This window comes from Leopardus geoffroyi, chromosome B1, assembly GCF_018350155.1.
Source record: "Leopardus geoffroyi isolate Oge1 chromosome B1, O.geoffroyi_Oge1_pat1.0, whole genome shotgun sequence".
Classification (NCBI taxonomy): Eukaryota; Metazoa; Chordata; class Mammalia; order Carnivora; family Felidae; genus Leopardus; species Leopardus geoffroyi.
In genome coordinates this window covers 62,722,052-62,740,693 of record NC_059327.1, presented here as the reverse complement: position 1 = coordinate 62,740,693, position 18,642 = coordinate 62,722,052, and the positions used below count along the sequence as shown (strand labels likewise).

General features: G+C 39.9%; 1 protein-coding gene across 2 annotated transcripts; it reads left to right on the top strand.

The window, feature by feature from the left end:
• The first annotated feature begins 1,161 nt into the window (after positions 1–1,161).
• On the top strand, positions 1,162–16,822 carry MSMO1 (methylsterol monooxygenase 1). Of its 2 annotated transcripts, none has more exons than XM_045463772.1 (6): positions 1,162–1,306; positions 6,843–7,128; positions 11,289–11,437; positions 12,503–12,629; positions 14,026–14,180; positions 15,802–16,822. In XM_045463772.1, the coding sequence occupies exons 2-6, from the start codon at positions 6,874–6,876 to the stop codon at positions 15,995–15,997; spliced, it is 882 nt and encodes a 293-aa protein (XP_045319728.1). In that variant the 5' UTR covers positions 1,162–1,306; positions 6,843–6,873; the 3' UTR covers positions 15,998–16,822. The 2 variants fall into 2 exon arrangements, with proteins under 2 accessions (XP_045319728.1, XP_045319734.1); XM_045463778.1 differs by lacking the exon at positions 1,162–1,306 and adding an exon at positions 3,397–3,422.
• Positions 16,823–18,642: the final 1,820 nt, after the last annotated feature.

The following is an 18,642-nucleotide window of genomic DNA, read 5'->3' as shown; positions in this document are numbered from 1 at the left end:
GCTGTCCTGATACTTTACAGAGAATGTGGTTGTCAGACATGGGACAGTTAGACGAGAGAGTCACCGAACTTATCGAGAGACATCCACCAAAAGGGGACTTCCTCAAGCTGATAGTGCCTGAGTTGATGGGTGATGGGTAAGGGAAGAGATGGCTGAGTACTTAAGGCAGAAGAACCAGTTTGAGCATAGCCCTGAGAGAAACAAAGGCATCCTGTTTCCAGAAACTACTGAATAGCAAGTGCCTTCACCTAGCCCAAATGGTGCCTTTGTGCGAATTTTTAGAAGGCCCTGTTTAAATTCGTATACTATTACACCATCTGTACACACGACTATTATTGCCTCGTACACAAGTATTTTACTGTTGGCACATGGCAGAGACGAGGCTAGGGCTCCCGAAAAGTTGTAAGCGCATCAAGCTCTCTGCCCCAGTCTGTCCCACACCTGGATTACACCACGTACACCACATGGGCGTTCTCAGGTCACGGCCTATGGGCTAGATTGACGCCTAAACACCCCAGGGAGCAGCCGTCTGCCAAGTCAAACCATTTGCTAAACTTTTCTGAGCTTCGTGTTTTCTCATCTGAAAATGGGGGTAATCATAACTCTTTAGATGATCACAGGAGATATATTGCGTTTGAAATTCTCCATCGTCCATATATAGGGGGTTATTAAGGGACACTGGGGCTGGGGAAACAAGGAAGAAGAATGATCTAGATCCAAGGTAGAGCAGAGGGAGGCAAGGCTGTCTGTAAAGAAACCGTCAAAACAGATCTTAAAACTCATTTACACTTTTTCTTCCCAGGTTTTTGCCAAGTGACTGCTACACAAGTCACACCTTAAAGTCGCGCGGAGGGCGGCCTGGTACCCTCTTCCAGGGACTGCGCGGGCGCCGGCAGCAACTCCTCAAGAACCGCGGTTGCCAAGGCAACTCCTTGCGGCGGCTCCCTCGTGGTGGTAGTGTCCGCCCCCTCACGCCGTCACGCGTCCTCGCGCTTCCCCGCCTCCAGGCGCGCTGCGGCGCTGGCTACTGGCTAGAAGCCTCGGTCTCACTATCCTCACTCCATTCGCAGAGCCAATGGCTGGGACCGCCAGGGATTTGTTCACGCGAGTCACACGAGTCCGCCTACTGCAAGGACCAATCACAGCGCGGAGAAGGAGGGTTGGGAGCCCTCGCAAGCCAATAACAGCAAAAGAAGCCGCCTCGGGCTCTTAGCTCCACCCTCGAGCCGGAAAGGCAGGTTCCGAAGGTGCAGCACCTGGTGGAGTCTGGGTGACGGTGGCCCGCAGTTCCCGCGCGGTCGTCCAGGTGAGACTGGTAGGCCAGGAAGGGGGAGCGGGCGGGCTCCGGCCAGCTGCTCCGTGGTATTGAGGGGAGCGGGGTCGGCCGTGGATGCGCGCTCGCAGGGCGCCAGCGCCCGCTGTGAGGACGGAAGGCAAGGGGAACAGGTGAAAGCCGTGTGAAATCTCAAATGATGAATTTAGGCTGGGGCATGGTTCTTGCCCTTTAAAAGTCTACAGTCATCCGAAGACGGGATATATTAGATACTTCACAGGGTGAAGGAGTGATGAAAGTTTTGCAAAAGCAGAAGCACTACTGGGGAGATAAGGTCTCTTGCGTATGTGTAGTGGAGGTAGTGGGGTTGGGAAGGGAGTCTGAGAGGAGGTCACTGAAGGATGAATAGGAGTTGGATGGCGGAAGTTACCGACAAGGGAGTGTTGTGCCCGTTACACGTGAAGTGTGAGAATACAGCGGGAAGGTGGGAGATAAGAGAGGTGAAGAGTGAAGGCCTGGCAGGGCCTGTTTCGCCTCGCTCAGGGCCTTGGTTTTTATCTTTCAGGGATGCATTCCCTTGACATCTTTTTTAAAGAAGGGGGTTAACTCTGCTGTTTAGCTAGACCCTGCCGTTGTACCTTAAAGGTAGTGTTTAAGGAGGGCAAGCTAAGAGATTGGGCAACGCCAGCCAATGAGGGAACTGTTTGCTGCAGTCCGGGCTCAGCCAAGGTATATGGGCCAAAGGACGGACCGTGCTCAGCCGACCGTGCTCTGCCAAACTTCAGAGTTTCTCAGAGAATACACAGATAACTCATTTTTTTTTTTCTTCCTGAGAATGGAGCAGGCTTCCAATCAGGTTCCACAAGGATAAAAAAAGGGAAAAGAAAACTCTTTATTTCCCCTCCCCTCTCCTTAAATTTAATTCCTTGTTTTTTGGTTTTGTTCATTTGGCAAAGATGTATCCACTCTCCTTTCTTGTGTTGGGAGAGTAAACCCCTGAATTACACCAAGTCTCTAAATTGGGGGTAAGTTTGAAGGCTTGACCTAGCCAGCAGAGGAGAGACCGGGAACATTCTTTCAGAGATGACTAAGTAGATGATGGTGCAGTTCACCAAATTAGAGGTTAAGGAAGATAGAATATTTGGGCAGGGTTACAGGGAGCAGCTGGCTGAATTTTGGGGCATGTTGAGTTTGATGGGACTCTGAACTGTGTAATTGAAGATGGCAGGTAGAGTTTTGGATAATCAGAACCTGGAGTTTAGGAGAAAGGGCTAGGGACAGAAAGACTATAGATACTATAGATAATTTCTTTTTAGCAAATTTTTTTTTAATGTTTATTTTTGTTTATTTTTTTTAATTTTTTTTAACGTTTATTTATTTTTGAGACAGAGAGAGAGCATGAACAGGGGAGGGGCAGCGAGAGAGGGAGACACAGAATCCGAAACAGGCTCCAGGCTCCAGGCTCCGAGCTGTCAGCACAGAACCCGACGCGGGGCTCCAACCCACCAACTGAAATCATGACCTGAGCTGAAGTCGGACACTTAACCGACTGAGCCACCCAGGCTCCCCTGTTGTGTGCTTTATTATTGATGATTACAATAGACCATAGTGGATGAGAGCATAGTCTCCCCCACTTAGTATTTTTGTAACTTGGGTTAAGAAAGTTGCTCACTCTAGGGCACCTGGGTGGCTCAGTTGGTTGAATGTCCAACTTCGGTTCAGGTCAGGATCTCACGGTTTGTGGGTTCGAGCCTCGCATTGGGTTCTGTGCTGACCTTTCAGAGCCTGGAGCCTGTTTCAGATTCTGTGTCTCCCTCTTTCTTTGCCCCCCCCCCCCCCACCCCATGCTCTCTATGTCTCAAAAATAAATAAACATTAAAAAAAAGTTGATTACTCTTTCTAAGCCTCAGTTTTTCATTTATAAGATGGAAATAATAAAATCACCTGCTTTGTGAAGGATTAAAGTCTTTAATGTAGAGAGAGCATGTAGCGCTCTTAGAACACAGTTCCTGGCATATAGGAAGTGCTCAATTATTGTTAGCTTAGCTACTGTGTGTCAGGTCCTAAGTTAAGTACTTCACGTGTATTATGTCTTGGACTCATTAAAACTATTTTTCTTTTTTCAGCTTTATTGAGGTATAATTGACAGGTAAGATATTTAAGGTGTACATTGTAGTGATATGTGTATCTCTCTATATATATCTCACATGAGATATATATATATAAATGAGATAGATATATATATGATATACATATCATATATATATATAAACATACACATACATTATGAAAAGATCCCACCTTCTAGTTACTATTCTGTACATTTTGCAGATGATAAAACTGAGGTTCAGAGAGGTTCTATAACTTGCTTAACGTCACACAGCTACTAAGTGATGTTGGTTAAGCATTGTCAAATGGTGATGATCTCATGAAAAATTAGGATTGGAATGACTTTTATCTTGTGAGTTAGGAGACTGAAGACACCTTGGCGTGAATGGGAGCTAGATGGCAAGTGGTTGAGTGACGTGTTTGGATGCGAACAGAGCAGGGAGAGGCTTTTTGTTGATTTCTCCCTAGAGAAAAAAGAGGTTGGTTCAAAGAAGAAAAGTGGGACAGTGGCTTGGGGAAGTGGGGGATACAGGTTAGGAAGACTTTTCACAAGAAAGGAAGGCTTTCTTGTGAAAGTACGAGTATGAAGACATGAGTATGTTTTCTAAACTTGAAGGAATGGACTCAGTGAACAGGGCAAGATGAAAAGTAAGAAAGGATAAGTGACAGACTAGTTCTTAAGGTAAGAAGGGAACAAAACACTAGTCACTCCCAGAGAGGGTGAGTGAGAAAAGAGAAATTTTGAGGTTGGAATGGCCAGGATGTAACTGTAGTCCCAGAGTATAAGCCATTTGAGAATGAGTAGGACAAAAGAACTAAGGATACAAAGTGAATTCAGAGACCTGAGAAAGTTGACTGAGCTCCCCAGTATCCTCTTTGAGGCACAGTGAGAGGTCAGCATTGGGAGTGGGGCATTTTGAGCACTATTAAGAGTGCTTCTGGGGCGCCTGGGTGACTCAGTGGGTTAAGCGTCCGACTTCGGCTCAGGTGATGATCTCACCGTTCATGTTCTAGCTCCGTGTCGGGCTCTGTGCTGGCAGCTCAGAGCCTGGAGCTGCTTCGGATTCTCTCTGCTCACACTGTCTTTCTCTTTCTGCTTCAAAAATAAATAAACATTAAAAAAAAAAAAAAAGAATGCTTCTGAGGCTTTAAACAATTTGTCTTTAAAGTTGTCCTTCATAATTTGCACATTAGGAACAACAGGGAACATTTTAAGGAAAGTAACGTTCTTTGTAAGTTTTTCTTTTTTGATTTCGTGACCCGTTATGCTTATTTATTATATAGGTAAAGTATATTCATGAGAAAATTATAATTGCAAAAAGGTATAAAATGGAAAGTAGAATTTTTCTCCTTCTGCCTCACCGCCCCTCATCCCGTGTGTGCACATGGACAAGAGTGTGCATCTTTTCCTCTTGATCTCTTCCTCTAAAGGTCACCACTCTCAATTGTTTCCTGGATATCCTTCCATACATCGTGTGTGTGTATGTGTGTGTGTGTGTGTGTGTGTGTACGTGTGCATGCACACAGATAAATATATAACGTTTTCACAGAAACAAAGTGGGGGGCTCTTGTTTATGGGTATTATTCTGCAACTTGCTGTTTCATTTAACATTGTATCTTAGACATCCTTCTATGAAGAACATACAGATTTTCCTTGTTCTTTTAAGTGGCTGTATAATTGCCTGTGAAAGGACTTAGGGTTTATTTAACTCCTTTCTTGTTGATGGACTTATTTATGTTGTTTTTCTTTTTTCTTTGTTTTGGCTGCTATAAGCAATGCTTCCTTCAGTCTTAGTGTCACTGTCTTTGTACCTGAGTAAGAAAATTGCTGGATCAAAGGGTGTATTTATTTTTAATTGTGACAAATATTGTGAATTTTTCCTCAGACATACTAATCCTTGCTTTAGCAATGTATAATGATGCCTGTTTCCCCAAAGTGTGTTACCAATACTGGGTCCTGAGCACCATGAAACTTTTAAAGATTTTTGGTTTAGGATGTATTTCTTTGAGTGGAACTGAGCTACATATTTGTTTAGTGAACATTTGTATTATATTTATTTTTCCATGAACTCCTTGGGAATGTCTTTTGTCATTTTTCTGTTGGGTTTTTAGTCTTTCTTTAAAGCACACTTGGCAGTCTTTTGTCATGAGTGTTGGAAATATTTTTTCCAGTTTGTCATTTGATCTTTGACTTTACTTATAATTATTTATTCCCCAGTCAGAAGTATTTAATTTTTATGTAGTCTTATTTGGCAGATGTTTTCTTGTTTTTTTTTTTTTTTTTTTTGGTTTTAAGTGACACTCAAACTCCATTATTGCTAATTGAAATTACAAGTTTTTCCAAGGAGACCACACTGAAAAGTCTCTTTAAAGATAGTCTGACATCCGGATGGCCAATAGGCACATGAAAAGATGCTCAACGTCGCTCCTTATCAGGGAAATACAAATCAAAACCACACTCAGATATCACCTCACGCCAGTCAGAGTGGCCAAAATGAACAAAACAGGAGACTATAGATGCTGGAGAGGATGTGGAGAAACGGGAACCCTCTTACGCTATTGGTGGGAATGCAAACTGGTGCAGCCACTCTGGAAAACAGTGTGGAGGTTCCTCAGAAAATTAAAAATAGACCTACCCTATGACCCAGCAATAGCACTGCTAAGAATTTACCCAAGGGATACAGGAGTACTGATGCATAGGGCACTTGTACCCCAATGTTTATAGCAGCACTCTCAACAATAGCCAAATTGTGGAAAAAGCCTAAATGTCCATCAACTGATGAATGGATAAAGAAATTGTGGTTTATATACACAATGGAATACTACATGGCAATGAGAAAGAATGAAATATGGCCCTTTGTAGCAACGTGGATGGAACTGGAGAGTGTGATGCTAAGTGAAATAAGCCGTACAGAGAAAGACAGATACCATATGGTTTCACTCTTATGTGGATCCTGAGAAACTTAACAGAAACCCATGGGGGAGGGGAAGGAAAAAAAAAAAAGAGGTTAGAGTGGGAGACAGCCAAAGCATAAGAGACTCTTAAAAACTGAGAACAAACTGAGGGTTGATGGTGGGTGGGAGGGAGGGGGGTGTGGGTGATGGGTATTGAGGAGGGCACCTTTTGGGATAAGCACTGGGTGTTGTATGGAAACCAATTTGGCAATAAATTTCATATATTGAAAAAAAATCAATAAATATAGTCTGAAATTCTTTGTCCAGTGTTCTTTTAGATCCTGCTCTTGAAACTTAACGTGTGGCTTTTAAATCAGTGTCCTCAAATAGACACGGTGATGACATCTAGTAGTTGACTTTTTTTTTTTTAATCACATGTTTAGGATCTGAGAATTGGTACTTATTTAGTATTTTTTGTTTAAAAATTATCAGAAGATGAATTTTAAAAATCATTTTGCTGGAATTTCACTGTTTTATGTATTTATTTATTTGTCTATTTTTACAGAATTCTAAGGCTTTCTGCAGAGATTCGAAAAATGGCAACAAATGAAAGTATCAGCATCTTTAGTTCGGCATCCTTGGCTGTGGAGTATGTAGATTCACTGTTACCTGAGAACCCTCTACAAGAACCATTTAAAAATGCTTGGAACTATATGTTGAATAATTACACGAAATTCCAGATTGCAACATGGGGATCTTTGATAGTTCATGAGGCGCTTTATTTCTTGTTCTGTTTACCTGGATTTTTGTTTCAATTTATACCTTACATGAAAAAGTACAAAATTCAGAAGGTGAGTGTGATGGACTTACAATGGAATGTTATCATTGATGTGGAATGTTTTAAAAGTAAATATAACTTTGTTTTGAGAGAATCTAGATCACGGCTGTCCGATGGAAATTCAGTGAAGGAACATGCATAATTTTATATTTTCTTTTTTTTTTATTATTTTTTTATTTTTAAAAAAAATTTTTTTTCAACGTTTATTTATTTATTTTTGGGACAGAGAGAGACAGAGCATGAATGGGGGAGGGGCAGAGAGAGAGGGAGACACAGAATCGGAAACAGGCTCCAGGCTCTGAGCCATCAGCCCAGAGCCCGACGCGGGGCTCGAACTCACGGACCGCGAGATCGTGACCTGGCTGAAGTCGGACGCTTAACCGACTGCACCACCCAGGCGCCCCCATAATTTTATATTTTCTGATAGAATACATAAAAAAGTATAAAGAAATAGGGGAATTAATTTTAGTATTATGCTTCATTTAATACAATAAATCTAAACTATTATCATCTTAAGTAATCAATATAAAAGTACTTAATGAGATATTTTATGTTCTTATTCTCACAATAAGACTTTGAAATCAATTGTGTATTTTACATTAATTTTAGCCCATCTCAGTTTAGACTAGCCATATTTAAAATGTTCAATAACCACACATTTCTAGTTCTACCATATTGGACGGCACAGCCCTAGATTGTTATTGCTAATGTTTCAAGAATAATTTGTTAAATTATACTTTTCATTAGATGTCTAATTTGGGCTTAGAAATTTTAATCTCTTAAACTAGCTGGAAAGGAAAGTTATGGGGATTTGTAGATAATTTGCAATTCGCTCCTACCCCTGATGTCTCAGCTGCTAAGTGTATGTTAATATTCTAAGATCTTGATTGGGGTTATTAAACGTTTTGTTTTTTCCTTAAATAATATGGTAGTGGTTGAGCAGCATTCATGTCATCCCAAATGAGGAAGTCCTGAGGCCCCTAGTTTCTAGATACTTGTTTTAGTGCACTAAATTTCTTGAGATCCCACCGTGCATGACCAAGTGTTGAGATACACACAGTGCTGCTTTTCAGTTTTAATCACAGGGAAAATGGTGAGCTCTACCAGAGTGTCAACTAGAGTGTGACAGGGTTCCCAGCAAAGAGTCTGGACTAGCTTATTAGAGATGCTTTATCAGCACTTGGCAAACCCATGCTAGTTTCTTTTTTTTTTATTTATTTTTTATTTTTTTGGGGACAGAGAGAGACAGAGCATGAACGGGGGAGGGGCAGAGAGAGAGGGAGACACAGAATCGGAAACAGGCTCCAGGCTCTGAGCCATCAGCCCAGAGCCTGACGCGGGGCTCGAACTCACGGACCGCGAGATCGTGACCTGGCTGAAGTCGGACGCTTAACCGACTGCGCCACCCAGGCGCCCCCCCATGCTAGTTTCTAATGCTTGCTGTTTACTTTTCTAAAAAGTCATGCCAAACTAAAACTCAAGGACACGTGGTCTTGGTAGAACATTTGAGAGTGTTCTTTGTGGAGACTAATTTGCACTTACTAAGTACCCGTGCAGGCGGTGTGCACATTCTCCCCCATGGGTCTGTTTGCCCCGCTGCCTCTCCCAGTGAGTTTAAGTGCTCACGCAAAGGCCATCATTGATCCTGTCCGGGGATACTGCAGGCGATCAGGCGACTAGACTGTAAGCCAAGGGAAGAACAAAAAGATTGGAGAGGAAGGAAAAAGGGACATGCCCAAAGGGGAGTATTCTCTTACCCTAAATTAAGGACAGAAGTTCCAAAATGCTTTTTATAACAGGGCCTGCTTTGAAAGGCAGAGTTCAATTTGGATGTCTGTCTTCATGCATGTGTGGGATGATTCTGACTAGAGTGTGTCACCTCTTGATTTGTTTGCTTATAGGGCTGAATCATGGTGTGTCTGGCCAGGCCAAAGTGTCCCTGTCCTCCTTCTGCCCTCCGCACTTGACTCACTGGTCAGAGGGTGGTCACTTTTCCAGAGAGAAGAAGACCTTTTTCAGTCAGTGTTTTATGAATGACTTTAAAAGGTGGCAAAAGACCGTACAAGTAATTGTCTAGTTGGTTACAGGTGGACTTAGAAACAGAAATGGAAAGGGCGGGTATATGGCCTCATGCTGTCTTGTCTTCCTTTGAGGTTCAACACCATCAAAATCCCTGCTTTCAGCTTTTTTGATACCAAAATGAACTGTGTTGGTAAATCAGTACAAGTTCTCATGAGATAAAAGGGTTTAAAAACAAGCAACAGAATCGGTACAGTTAATTACAGGTTTATGCATTTTGAAGGCAAAAGCCCTGAAACCCTTGTTTGTGGGCACAGGAAGAAGGTTGCTGGCTGTGAGGAGAGCAGTTTCAAACAGAATAGACTACGATAGTCAGTGCGCGTGCTCACTAGTGAGAGGGAAATTTACAGAACATCACGTCTTCGTAGTTCTCTAGCAGTTTTCCTCAGGGACGCGTATACTAAAAATATTCGATTGTCCTAATAATGATATTCCTTCATATTAGGATGCAGTGATATATAAAGTGTAAAATACAGTAAACTCTGATGTTCCACTAGGTAGGAGTTTTTGATTGTTTGCTATCTTTTTTTCTAATATTTATTTATTTATTTATTTTGAGAGAGAGCTAGCAAGGGGAGGGCCAGAGAGAGGAGGGAGAGAATTCCAAGCAGATTACCCCCCCCCCCCCGGCTCCCCCATTGTTCATTATCTTTTAAACTAATTTATGTACACTTTAACCATGTGATTTTATAGTTGACTGATTTGTGTGTTAATTTCTGCAGCTAAATTAGGGTATCACATTCAGGCTAAGATATTAAAAGTCTGTTAAATGGAATTTGTAGGGAAAATTTGCCCAAGCTAGGCTCTTTAATTTATTTTGTCCCCAATCACAGACTGGAGGTTTGGAGTAAGGAGGTCAGATAATCTCAGAGTAGAGATAGCTAATTAATAATTATCTTGTCTAATCCCTTCATTTTATTGTTGAGGAAACAGAGTTGTGAGCATCTCGGAGCTAGTTAGCTAGTGATGGTGGCCCTGAGATTGGAGGCTGGCTCTCTAGATTGGTTATCTATTAAATGCTTTTTCTTTTTTTTGTTAGAGAAGATAACTCAAGGGATTTTAAGAGCAACAAAAAAGAGAATTTTAAGACCAGAACTGGAGACCTAGATTTTAGTTAGTCCTAGTTCGGGTCCCTGCCCGTGTGATCCTGGGCAAGGTAGCAGACCTCTCTGGGCTTCTACTGCTGAGCAGTAGTTTCCTTGCTTGGGATATTATGGTTTAGTTAAAAAAGTTTGACTGGCAGCTGTCTGGATTTTTAAGTAAGGACATGCAAAACAAAGCAATAACTATTATATATTATCACCGTCTTTTTATGAAACCAGAAGCACCTTTTCTTATCTAACTGCAGCCCTTTAAATCGAATAAATTTAGATTTTTTTATATGGCTTGCTAACCAAGTCGATATCCTGATGAGGTTTTCTGAACATTTTTACAACATTGATCTCACTTTTCTCATTTTGACTTTCATCTCTGAATGTCGTCATCTGTGGGCAGTAGCTCTCCATTCTTTGGGAACCACTGGACTCATTTCTGACGTTCTTCCAGCTCAGAGAGTTATAATTCTGTCATTGGATATGACAAAAATCCACTTATTTCTGGGAATACACTTATTTCTGAGTACCGCTAAATGGCTGGAGGCATCACTTCACCTCCGTAATCCAGGTTTCCAGTGCGGTCTGTATGACAGCTGGGAGAACCTGCCTGTGGCCTCAGCATAACACATGTCTTCTCTGAAATTCCTGCTGACAGAAGTGAGGGCTCTGTGGGCAGCAAAGACGGAAGAGTGATTCACAGTGTGGTGTTTTTTTGTGTTTTTTTTTTTATCAGTTTGTTTGTGACCTTTATTCCTGGGTTTGTTTGGGAACAGTTTCTTCACCTATTTTAACTCATTACCATAGTTGTCAAGAATTTAGAAGGGGAGGGTGCTGTGATTCCTGGCCCTTGCTTATTGCAACATAGTCACTGTAATATAAGATTAATTAAATAACATAGAATTAAGGTCACATAGAAACATTACAGAAATAATTAGAATTCACTCTGATTTTCAGGTCAAATTACCGACACAATACTAAATACTACGATTTTTCTCCCTAGGATAAACCAGAAACATGGGAAAACCAGTGGAAATGTTTTAAAGTACTTCTCTTTAATCACTTTTGTATCCAGCTTCCTTTGATATGTGGAACTTATTATTTTACAGAGTATTTTAATATTCCTTATGATTGGGAAAGAATGCCAAGATGGTATGTAAAGATTTGATTTTGATACTCAGTCATGGTTTATTATCTAGTTAAAATATCCTTAATGTTGATCTTCTTTCTTCATTTGGTTAATGTTTATTCTAAACTTTAGAAGTAGATACAATGTAGAAAAGTAAACCATTAGTAGAAACTTAAAATGTTCCCATTTTTTATCTCTCTGTATTTTAATGTAATATTTTATTGGAAAGTGATTTCTTACATCAGAAGTTTTAGTAGCACCCTTTATGTGACTGTATACAGATCCATATGCTTCAACCAAGAAAAACTCTGTTACATTTTAAGTCCAAAATGAATAAAAAGAGAAGAGAGTAATTGTGAGATTTATAAAAGTTGTGTCCATATAGACACATATATATTATCTGAGCACAAGTATTTGTGTTCAAATAATATTTGTGTTCAACTGTTTGCTCCTGACATACCCAAATACACATATACCACTATTAGGTGTACACTTTTTCTCTTCTTTGTAATATATGTTTAATGTATAAAAGCGTTGTGTATGTGTTCATTTGTATATAAAATGTTTTTGCCCCTTGCTCTTATGATCCTCTCTTTGGTGGAAAAGAAGGGATGATTTTAACTCTTAATAATCTCAGTTCAAGTCCTTCATCAGTATTATTCCTTTCCTAGAAGTTTTGGATTTTGTTTAACTCTGATTTTATACATGTGAATTTTTTTTTTTTTTTTTTTTTTTTTTAAGTGGAGCAATGTGGAGCTCAAACTCACAACCCTGAGATCAAGAGTTACGTGTTCTACCTGCTGAACCAGCCAGGCACCCCTATACATGTGCATTTTTAAAAAATGAATTAGAATTGCTACAGTGTCGATCTCTTTACCCCTTCTTCAGAGGTATTATAATACCAGCTATAATATAGTCACGTTGTACTTATCAGTTCTGAGAGTTTGCTGGTCAGTGTATCCAGTTAGGTCAGGTGGTTAGTGGGTATTTGGTTTCATGTAATTCCTCAAGCAGTGATCCCACGGAAAAATCTAGATTGTTTAATAAGTAAGTTATTGTATACTCATTACAGTATTTTCATCTTAAAGGTGTCTACTGTTGGTAAAATGCTTCGGCTGCGCAGTGATTGAAGATACCTGGCACTATTTTCTGCATAGGCTCTTACATCATAAAAGAATATATAAATATATTCATAAAGTTCATCATGAGTTTCAGGTATGTTAGAATTTTTTTTTTTTTCTATTAGAGGCAAAATGTTTTTCTTCAAGCTTTTAAGAAACTGTCAGTGATGTTTGTATTGCTTTTTATTTGGCATGAACATGTTAAGACCATAATACACACACACGCACCTACATACAACCAGTTCTATAAATTTTCAAGAAAAATGTTATATGAAATAGTTCAGTCACTCATCTTTGGGGCCAGAGCACTATCCTATCACAGTTGGTATGTGGCAGATTAATAGAGGCCATAGTGATGTTAAAGTCATTTAAATTGGATCCCAAAACAATGAACCTTTCATCTTTAAACTTCTGAAACAATTACTGACTTGTTTGATTAACACATTTCCACCTCATTCTGGCCTCCACAAAAACTGATTTGATCAGAACTGCTTTCATGTACCTTTGTCCAACTGGTTATGTCAATGTGTTCCACATTGATCCTGATACAGGGTCTGCTAAATCAAGTGTCCTTTTCTGGGCAGAACAAACTCAACTGCATAAACCAAAATTAGAGTTTAAGTTGTTTAATGTTTTTATCTAACACCATTAAAGGCAGTTATTAAGATTTTATTAGGGACATCTTTAGACCTTTTGATGTTTGGTAGAAACAAAAAGATGTTTGCTTCAAGTTTTCTTTATTTTTGAGAGAGAGAGAGAGAGTGCGCGTGTGCACTCATGAGCAAACAGGGGAGGGTCAGAGAGAAAGGGAGAGAGAATCCCAAGCAGGTTACGCACTGTCAGCACAGAGCCCAACACGGGGCTCAAACTCATGAACCGTGAAATCATGAGCTGAAATCAAGAGTTGAACTCAACCAACTAAGCCATCCAGGCCCCCACAAAAATGTTTTTATTGAGAATTACGGTTATTGTTTATATATCTTCAGCTAGGTATACTGTCATTACATAAAGAAACAATATAATATTATAAAACCATATGTATAAATAAATTAGAATATATGTAATGTTATGTATTAGTCATGGTTCTCCAGAGAAACAAAATCAATAGGAGATACACACAGATTTATTTTAGGGAATTGGCTTATGTGATTGTGGGGCCTGGCAAGTCTGAAATGCGTAGGACAGACCACAGGCTGGAAATTTGAGCAGGGTATCTGTATTTCAGTCTTGAGAATCATTTCTTCCTTGAGAAGCCTCAGTCTTTGCTTTTAAGGTCTTCGACTGATTGGATAAAGAGCACTTGCAGTATGGAGAGTAATCTCCTTTACTCAAAGTCTCCTCAGTTAAATGTTGGTCACATCAAAAAAGTACTTTCACAACAGTATCCAGACTGGTATTTGACCAAACTGTTGGGCACTGTAGCCTAGCTAAGCTGACACATAAAATTAACAGTCACAACACATTAAGTAATTCTTACCTATTTATTTTAGGCTCCATTTGGAATGGAAGCTGAATATGCACATCCCTTGGAAACTCTGATTCTTGGAACTGGATTTTTTATTGGAATCATGCTTTTATGTGATCATGTCATTTTCCTTTGGGCATGGGTGACCATTCGTTTGATGGAAACTATTGACGTCCATAGGTGAGCCATGGTTTCTATTCAGGTATGAGGTATCAAAATATATCTTTGTTTTCATAGTCATAAGATTATCTTTTTAAAAAATTTTTTTAACGTTTATTTATTATTTGGAGACAGAGCATGAGCATGGGAGGGGCAGAGAGAGGGGGAGACACAGAATCTGAAGCAGGCTTCAGGCTCCGAGCGGTCAGCACAGAGCCCGACGTGGGGCTCGAAGTCACAAACCACGAGATTATGACCTGAGCCAAAGTCGGATGCTTAACCGACTGAGTCCCCCGGTCGCCCCGATCTTTCTAAGCAGACTAGTAAGACACATTAGTTTTGTTATTTTTTTTTTTTTTTTTTTTTTTAAATTTTTTTTTTCAACGTTTATTTATTTCTGGGACAGAGAGAGACAGAGCATGAACGGGGGAGGGGCAGAGAGAGGGAGACACAGAATCGGAAACAGGCTCCAGGCTCTGAGCCATCAGCCCAGAGCCCGACGCGGGGCTCAAACTCACGGACCGTGAGATCGTGACCTGGCTGAAGTCGGACGCTTAACCGACTGCGCCACCCAGGCGCCCCATAGTTTTGTTATTTTTATTTAAAGGAAACATGAGAACATAATCATTGGATAAACACTTTTTTTTTTTTTTTTTTACATTCCTGTCTCTGGCAGTTGTCATTTTTACAGTTAGAATGTAGTCATGTATTGCTTGGTCAAGTAAAGTAAAATTTTGATTGATACTGCCCAACTGCCTTCCAAAAGGGTCCCTATTTACATTCCCAGGAGGAGTATATATGAGAATGCTTGCCCTCCCGCAACACCTTCCAAGCCGGATAGATACAGTCTTTTACTCTTTGTCCTTAAGAGAACTGAAGAGTTTTCAGTATTGTGATCTGCATTTCTTCAGGGACTTGAGAGGCTGTGCGTCTGTGTGTGCTCATCAGTCGATGTGTTTTGTCTTCTTTGAGTAACCCTTTTATATCTTTTGCCCATTTTTGTTAGGTTATATGTCTTGTAACCTCTTGGTTCATGTTAGCCTTGTTTGTTACATATGTTTTGTTTTTTAGAATTTTTGTTTATTTATTTTCTTTTGAGAGAGAGGGAGGCAGAGAATTCCAAGCAGGCTCCGTGGTGTCAGCACAGAGCCCAACGCGGGGCTCCATCTCATGAAGTGTGAGATCGTGACCTGAGCTGAAATCAAAAGTTGGACACTTAACTGACTGAGCCACCCAGGAGTCCCCAGTAACTCCTTTCATTTAACTTTTCCTAAAGGACACATACTTTTATGGGCATTACAAACTGTGGTGAGAAAGCTCCTCTAAAACAGAAAAGAAAAATAATTCTTGAAAGGCTGTGTCTAAAGATTCATTACTATAAGCCCTCTCTCTGATCCCATGATATATAAAATTAAGTTCCAAAGATTTATTAAGGTTTTTATTTTAATTTCTTGAAATGGTTTCTAGAATATGTACCATTTTTCTGTGAGGTTTTGTCTTTGTAAACATGTCGGAAATAAATGTGACTTAGGTGACATGGAATGTTACTCGAATTAGTTAACAGGCAGATGACTGTCAATGAAAATGTCAGTTATTTGAGGTGGATTTATTTCCTTCATAATCTTTATCATTTTTATTTCAGTGGTTATGACATTCCTCTCAACCCTTTAAATCTGATCCCTTTCTATGCTGGTTCTCGGCATCATGATTTCCACCATATGAACTTCATCGGAAATTATGCTTCAACATTTACATGGTGGGATAGAATTTTTGGAACAGACTCTCAATTTATTGCCTATAATGAAAAGATGAAGAAGGTTGGAAAAAAGACCGAGTAAATAAATATCTCATCTAAACCTTTCTGAAGCTACACTTTCCTGAATTGAAGCAAGTAGCTAACATTGCTTCTGCGGAGCAGAAATAAACGTGTCTTGGCTGCCAGGTGATACAAGGAACATTAACAACCTTTAATTATCTTCCTAGTGGGAACTTTTTCTACTCTATATAAAAGTTCTGTATGTGTGGAAATAAGTAAATAGGTACTGAAGGACGATTGTCACAAGGAAGTTTCAAAGGCCACGTTGCTAACCTTACGGAAAGGTGCGAAGTAATGGAAGAAGTATTAATCTATGTCTTTCCCCCAATAACACCATAGTCCTGAAGTGAAAATTGGTCTATAAAATCTTTTAAATCTATGGGGGCCGTTTCAAAAACTCTTAGCAGGGTGTTGGCCTCATATTGAACTTCACACATTTTTTAGAATTTGCCTAAACATCAAAGTATCATGGGTTGGACCACATCAGTTGACAGTGTGAGCGAGGCCGCCAAATCAGGAAGAGCCCGCACCAAGAACCTCCACTCTTGTCCTAAGCTGACCGGTTTGGGGTGATTCTCTTTGTTTGAGAAGTCCTTTTGGATTGCAAAATACTACTGGTATCCATAAATGAAGGCATTTCTGAATCGTCATAAGTGGAATATTTTAGTCTAAGGGTTTTTGGGTTACTTGAATTTTTTAAAAAAATTGAGCTTTATTTCTGCTGATTACCCTTTCATTTTTGTAGATCAAGTTTTCATTATACTTAAAACTGTATCTTGAAACATTGTGGACTGACTTGCTGTATTTGCACTTTGAACTGTTGAAATAAATGTGATTTTTTTTGTCTCATTATCTGGTTTCTGGTTTTGAGTATCAGCTGTCAGTTTTTATTCTTATAAAGAAAAGTACAGAAATCGTTAAATTAGTAAGTTTTGTAATAAAAGGAATAATTCTACTTTTTTAAGTGCTTCATTTGCTGAACTTCTTTGGCAGTTTCAACATGTATTTATAAGGCTATGATTGCAGGCAATTCCATTGAGCTAATAAGATGGAGGATATTGAGACAGCTCTTTTCTCTGTTTTGAAGGTGTATGTTTTCTGTGCAGATGGAAGAATAGAACTAAACTTTTTAGAGCTGATTTGATCTCATACCTAGATTTCAACTCAAAGAGTTGATAATTCTATCAAATTGTTATTTATAATATGGAGCCATTTTCGGGTAAGTTTCTTTTCCTTCTTTTGCAAACATAAAGAGATTCAAATAAGGATTCAGAAAGTTGAACTGAGACTATTCTGCTAGACCATGTTTTCTAATTTGTACCTAGACCATATGACCCTTTTCATTCTTTCTATCCCTTTCCCTTCCTGTGTGGGCGTGGTTTAAAATGTTAGCTCTTAATTCTCAAACAGCGATTTGGGGGCTGTACTTGAAATCGTGCTGTTTAATTATAAGCTATCTGTAGGAAATTTTATTCTCTACCCTCTGTTCTCTAATGTGCATGGAATGCACAGACGTTTTGACTCAGTACTTGGGAGGAGGGTGACATCTACTGTTGGAAATGGTGCTAAACACCTTGGTTCACCTCATTCTTTCTTTTCATACTAGTTAACTTACTGAGCACTTAATGTATACCCTGACTTCTGCCATGAGCTTTTTTTTTTTTTTTTAATTTTTTTTTTTTCTTCCACGTTTTTATTTATTTTTGGGACAGAGAGAGACAGAGCATGAACGGGGGAGGGGCAGAGAGAGAGAGGGAGACACAGAATTGGAAACAGGCTCCAGGCTCCGAGCCATCAGCCCAGAGCCTGATGTGGGGCTCGAACTCACGGACCGTGAGATCGTGACCTGGCTGAAGTCGGACGCTTAACCGACTGCGCCACCCAGGCGCCCCTGCCATGAGCTTTTAATGTATGATTTCATTTAAGTCTCTGAGGCAAATGCCATTCTCTCTGTCTCTCTATGAGGGCATTGTCTGAGAGGTTAAGTGACTCAAGATCACAGGGCTAGCCTTTTGACTTCAGAAGCTGTGCTTGTGGCTACTACGCTCACTACACTGGAGACTTGCATCTTCTATAAAAATCTCAGGGGATGGGTCTCCAAAATTTCCCCTTGTCATTATGTACAGGCTTTTGAGAAGAAAGTTCTAAACCAGTAGCTACCCAGAAAGCAAGGCTCACACAACACTTTAGTACAAATACATTTTAATATGATTTACTGGCCAGACCTCTTAAAATTCCCTGGATTAAACTATCTTCTCTATTACACTTGACAGACAAAAATGAAACAAGACTAGAGTACAAATAAAATACATAGATCTCCTACTCCAGAAAATAGCAAAATATTCTGTTCCTTGGGTTATCTATTTTGGATTTTACCAAAAGTGAAGGTAGTGGTAATGAAGTCATTTGAAAGCTTAAGGTTAATATTGTAGCCAAAATGAATGTTAGAGTTACATCTGTGTTGTCCCAGTGAACTAGTATCTCACTCTTCTACATATCCTGGCTAAAGACATTTAGACCTTTAAAAAAGCCTGGGTTTGCAGCGTGTCACGAGACCTCCCCTGTCCCACATCTCCCATTTCTTATGCTCTTACGTAAAGCCTAGGGCTGTTAAATCCATGTTCAAGTCCCATATTCCCCCAGCTGGAGAAAGACCCGAAACCATTC

Coding starts and splice junctions, on each gene's coding strand:
- MSMO1 (XM_045463772.1), top strand. CDS start 6,874: ATGGCAACAAATGAAAGTATCAGCATCTTTAGTTCGGCATCCTTGGCT. Junction 7,129..11,288: donor AAAAGTACAAAATTCAGAAG/GTGAGTGTGATG, acceptor TTTTCTCCCTAG/GATAAACCAGAAACATGGGA. Junction 14,181..15,801: donor GAAACTATTGACGTCCATAG/GTGAGCCATGGT, acceptor TTTTTATTTCAG/TGGTTATGACATTCCTCTCA.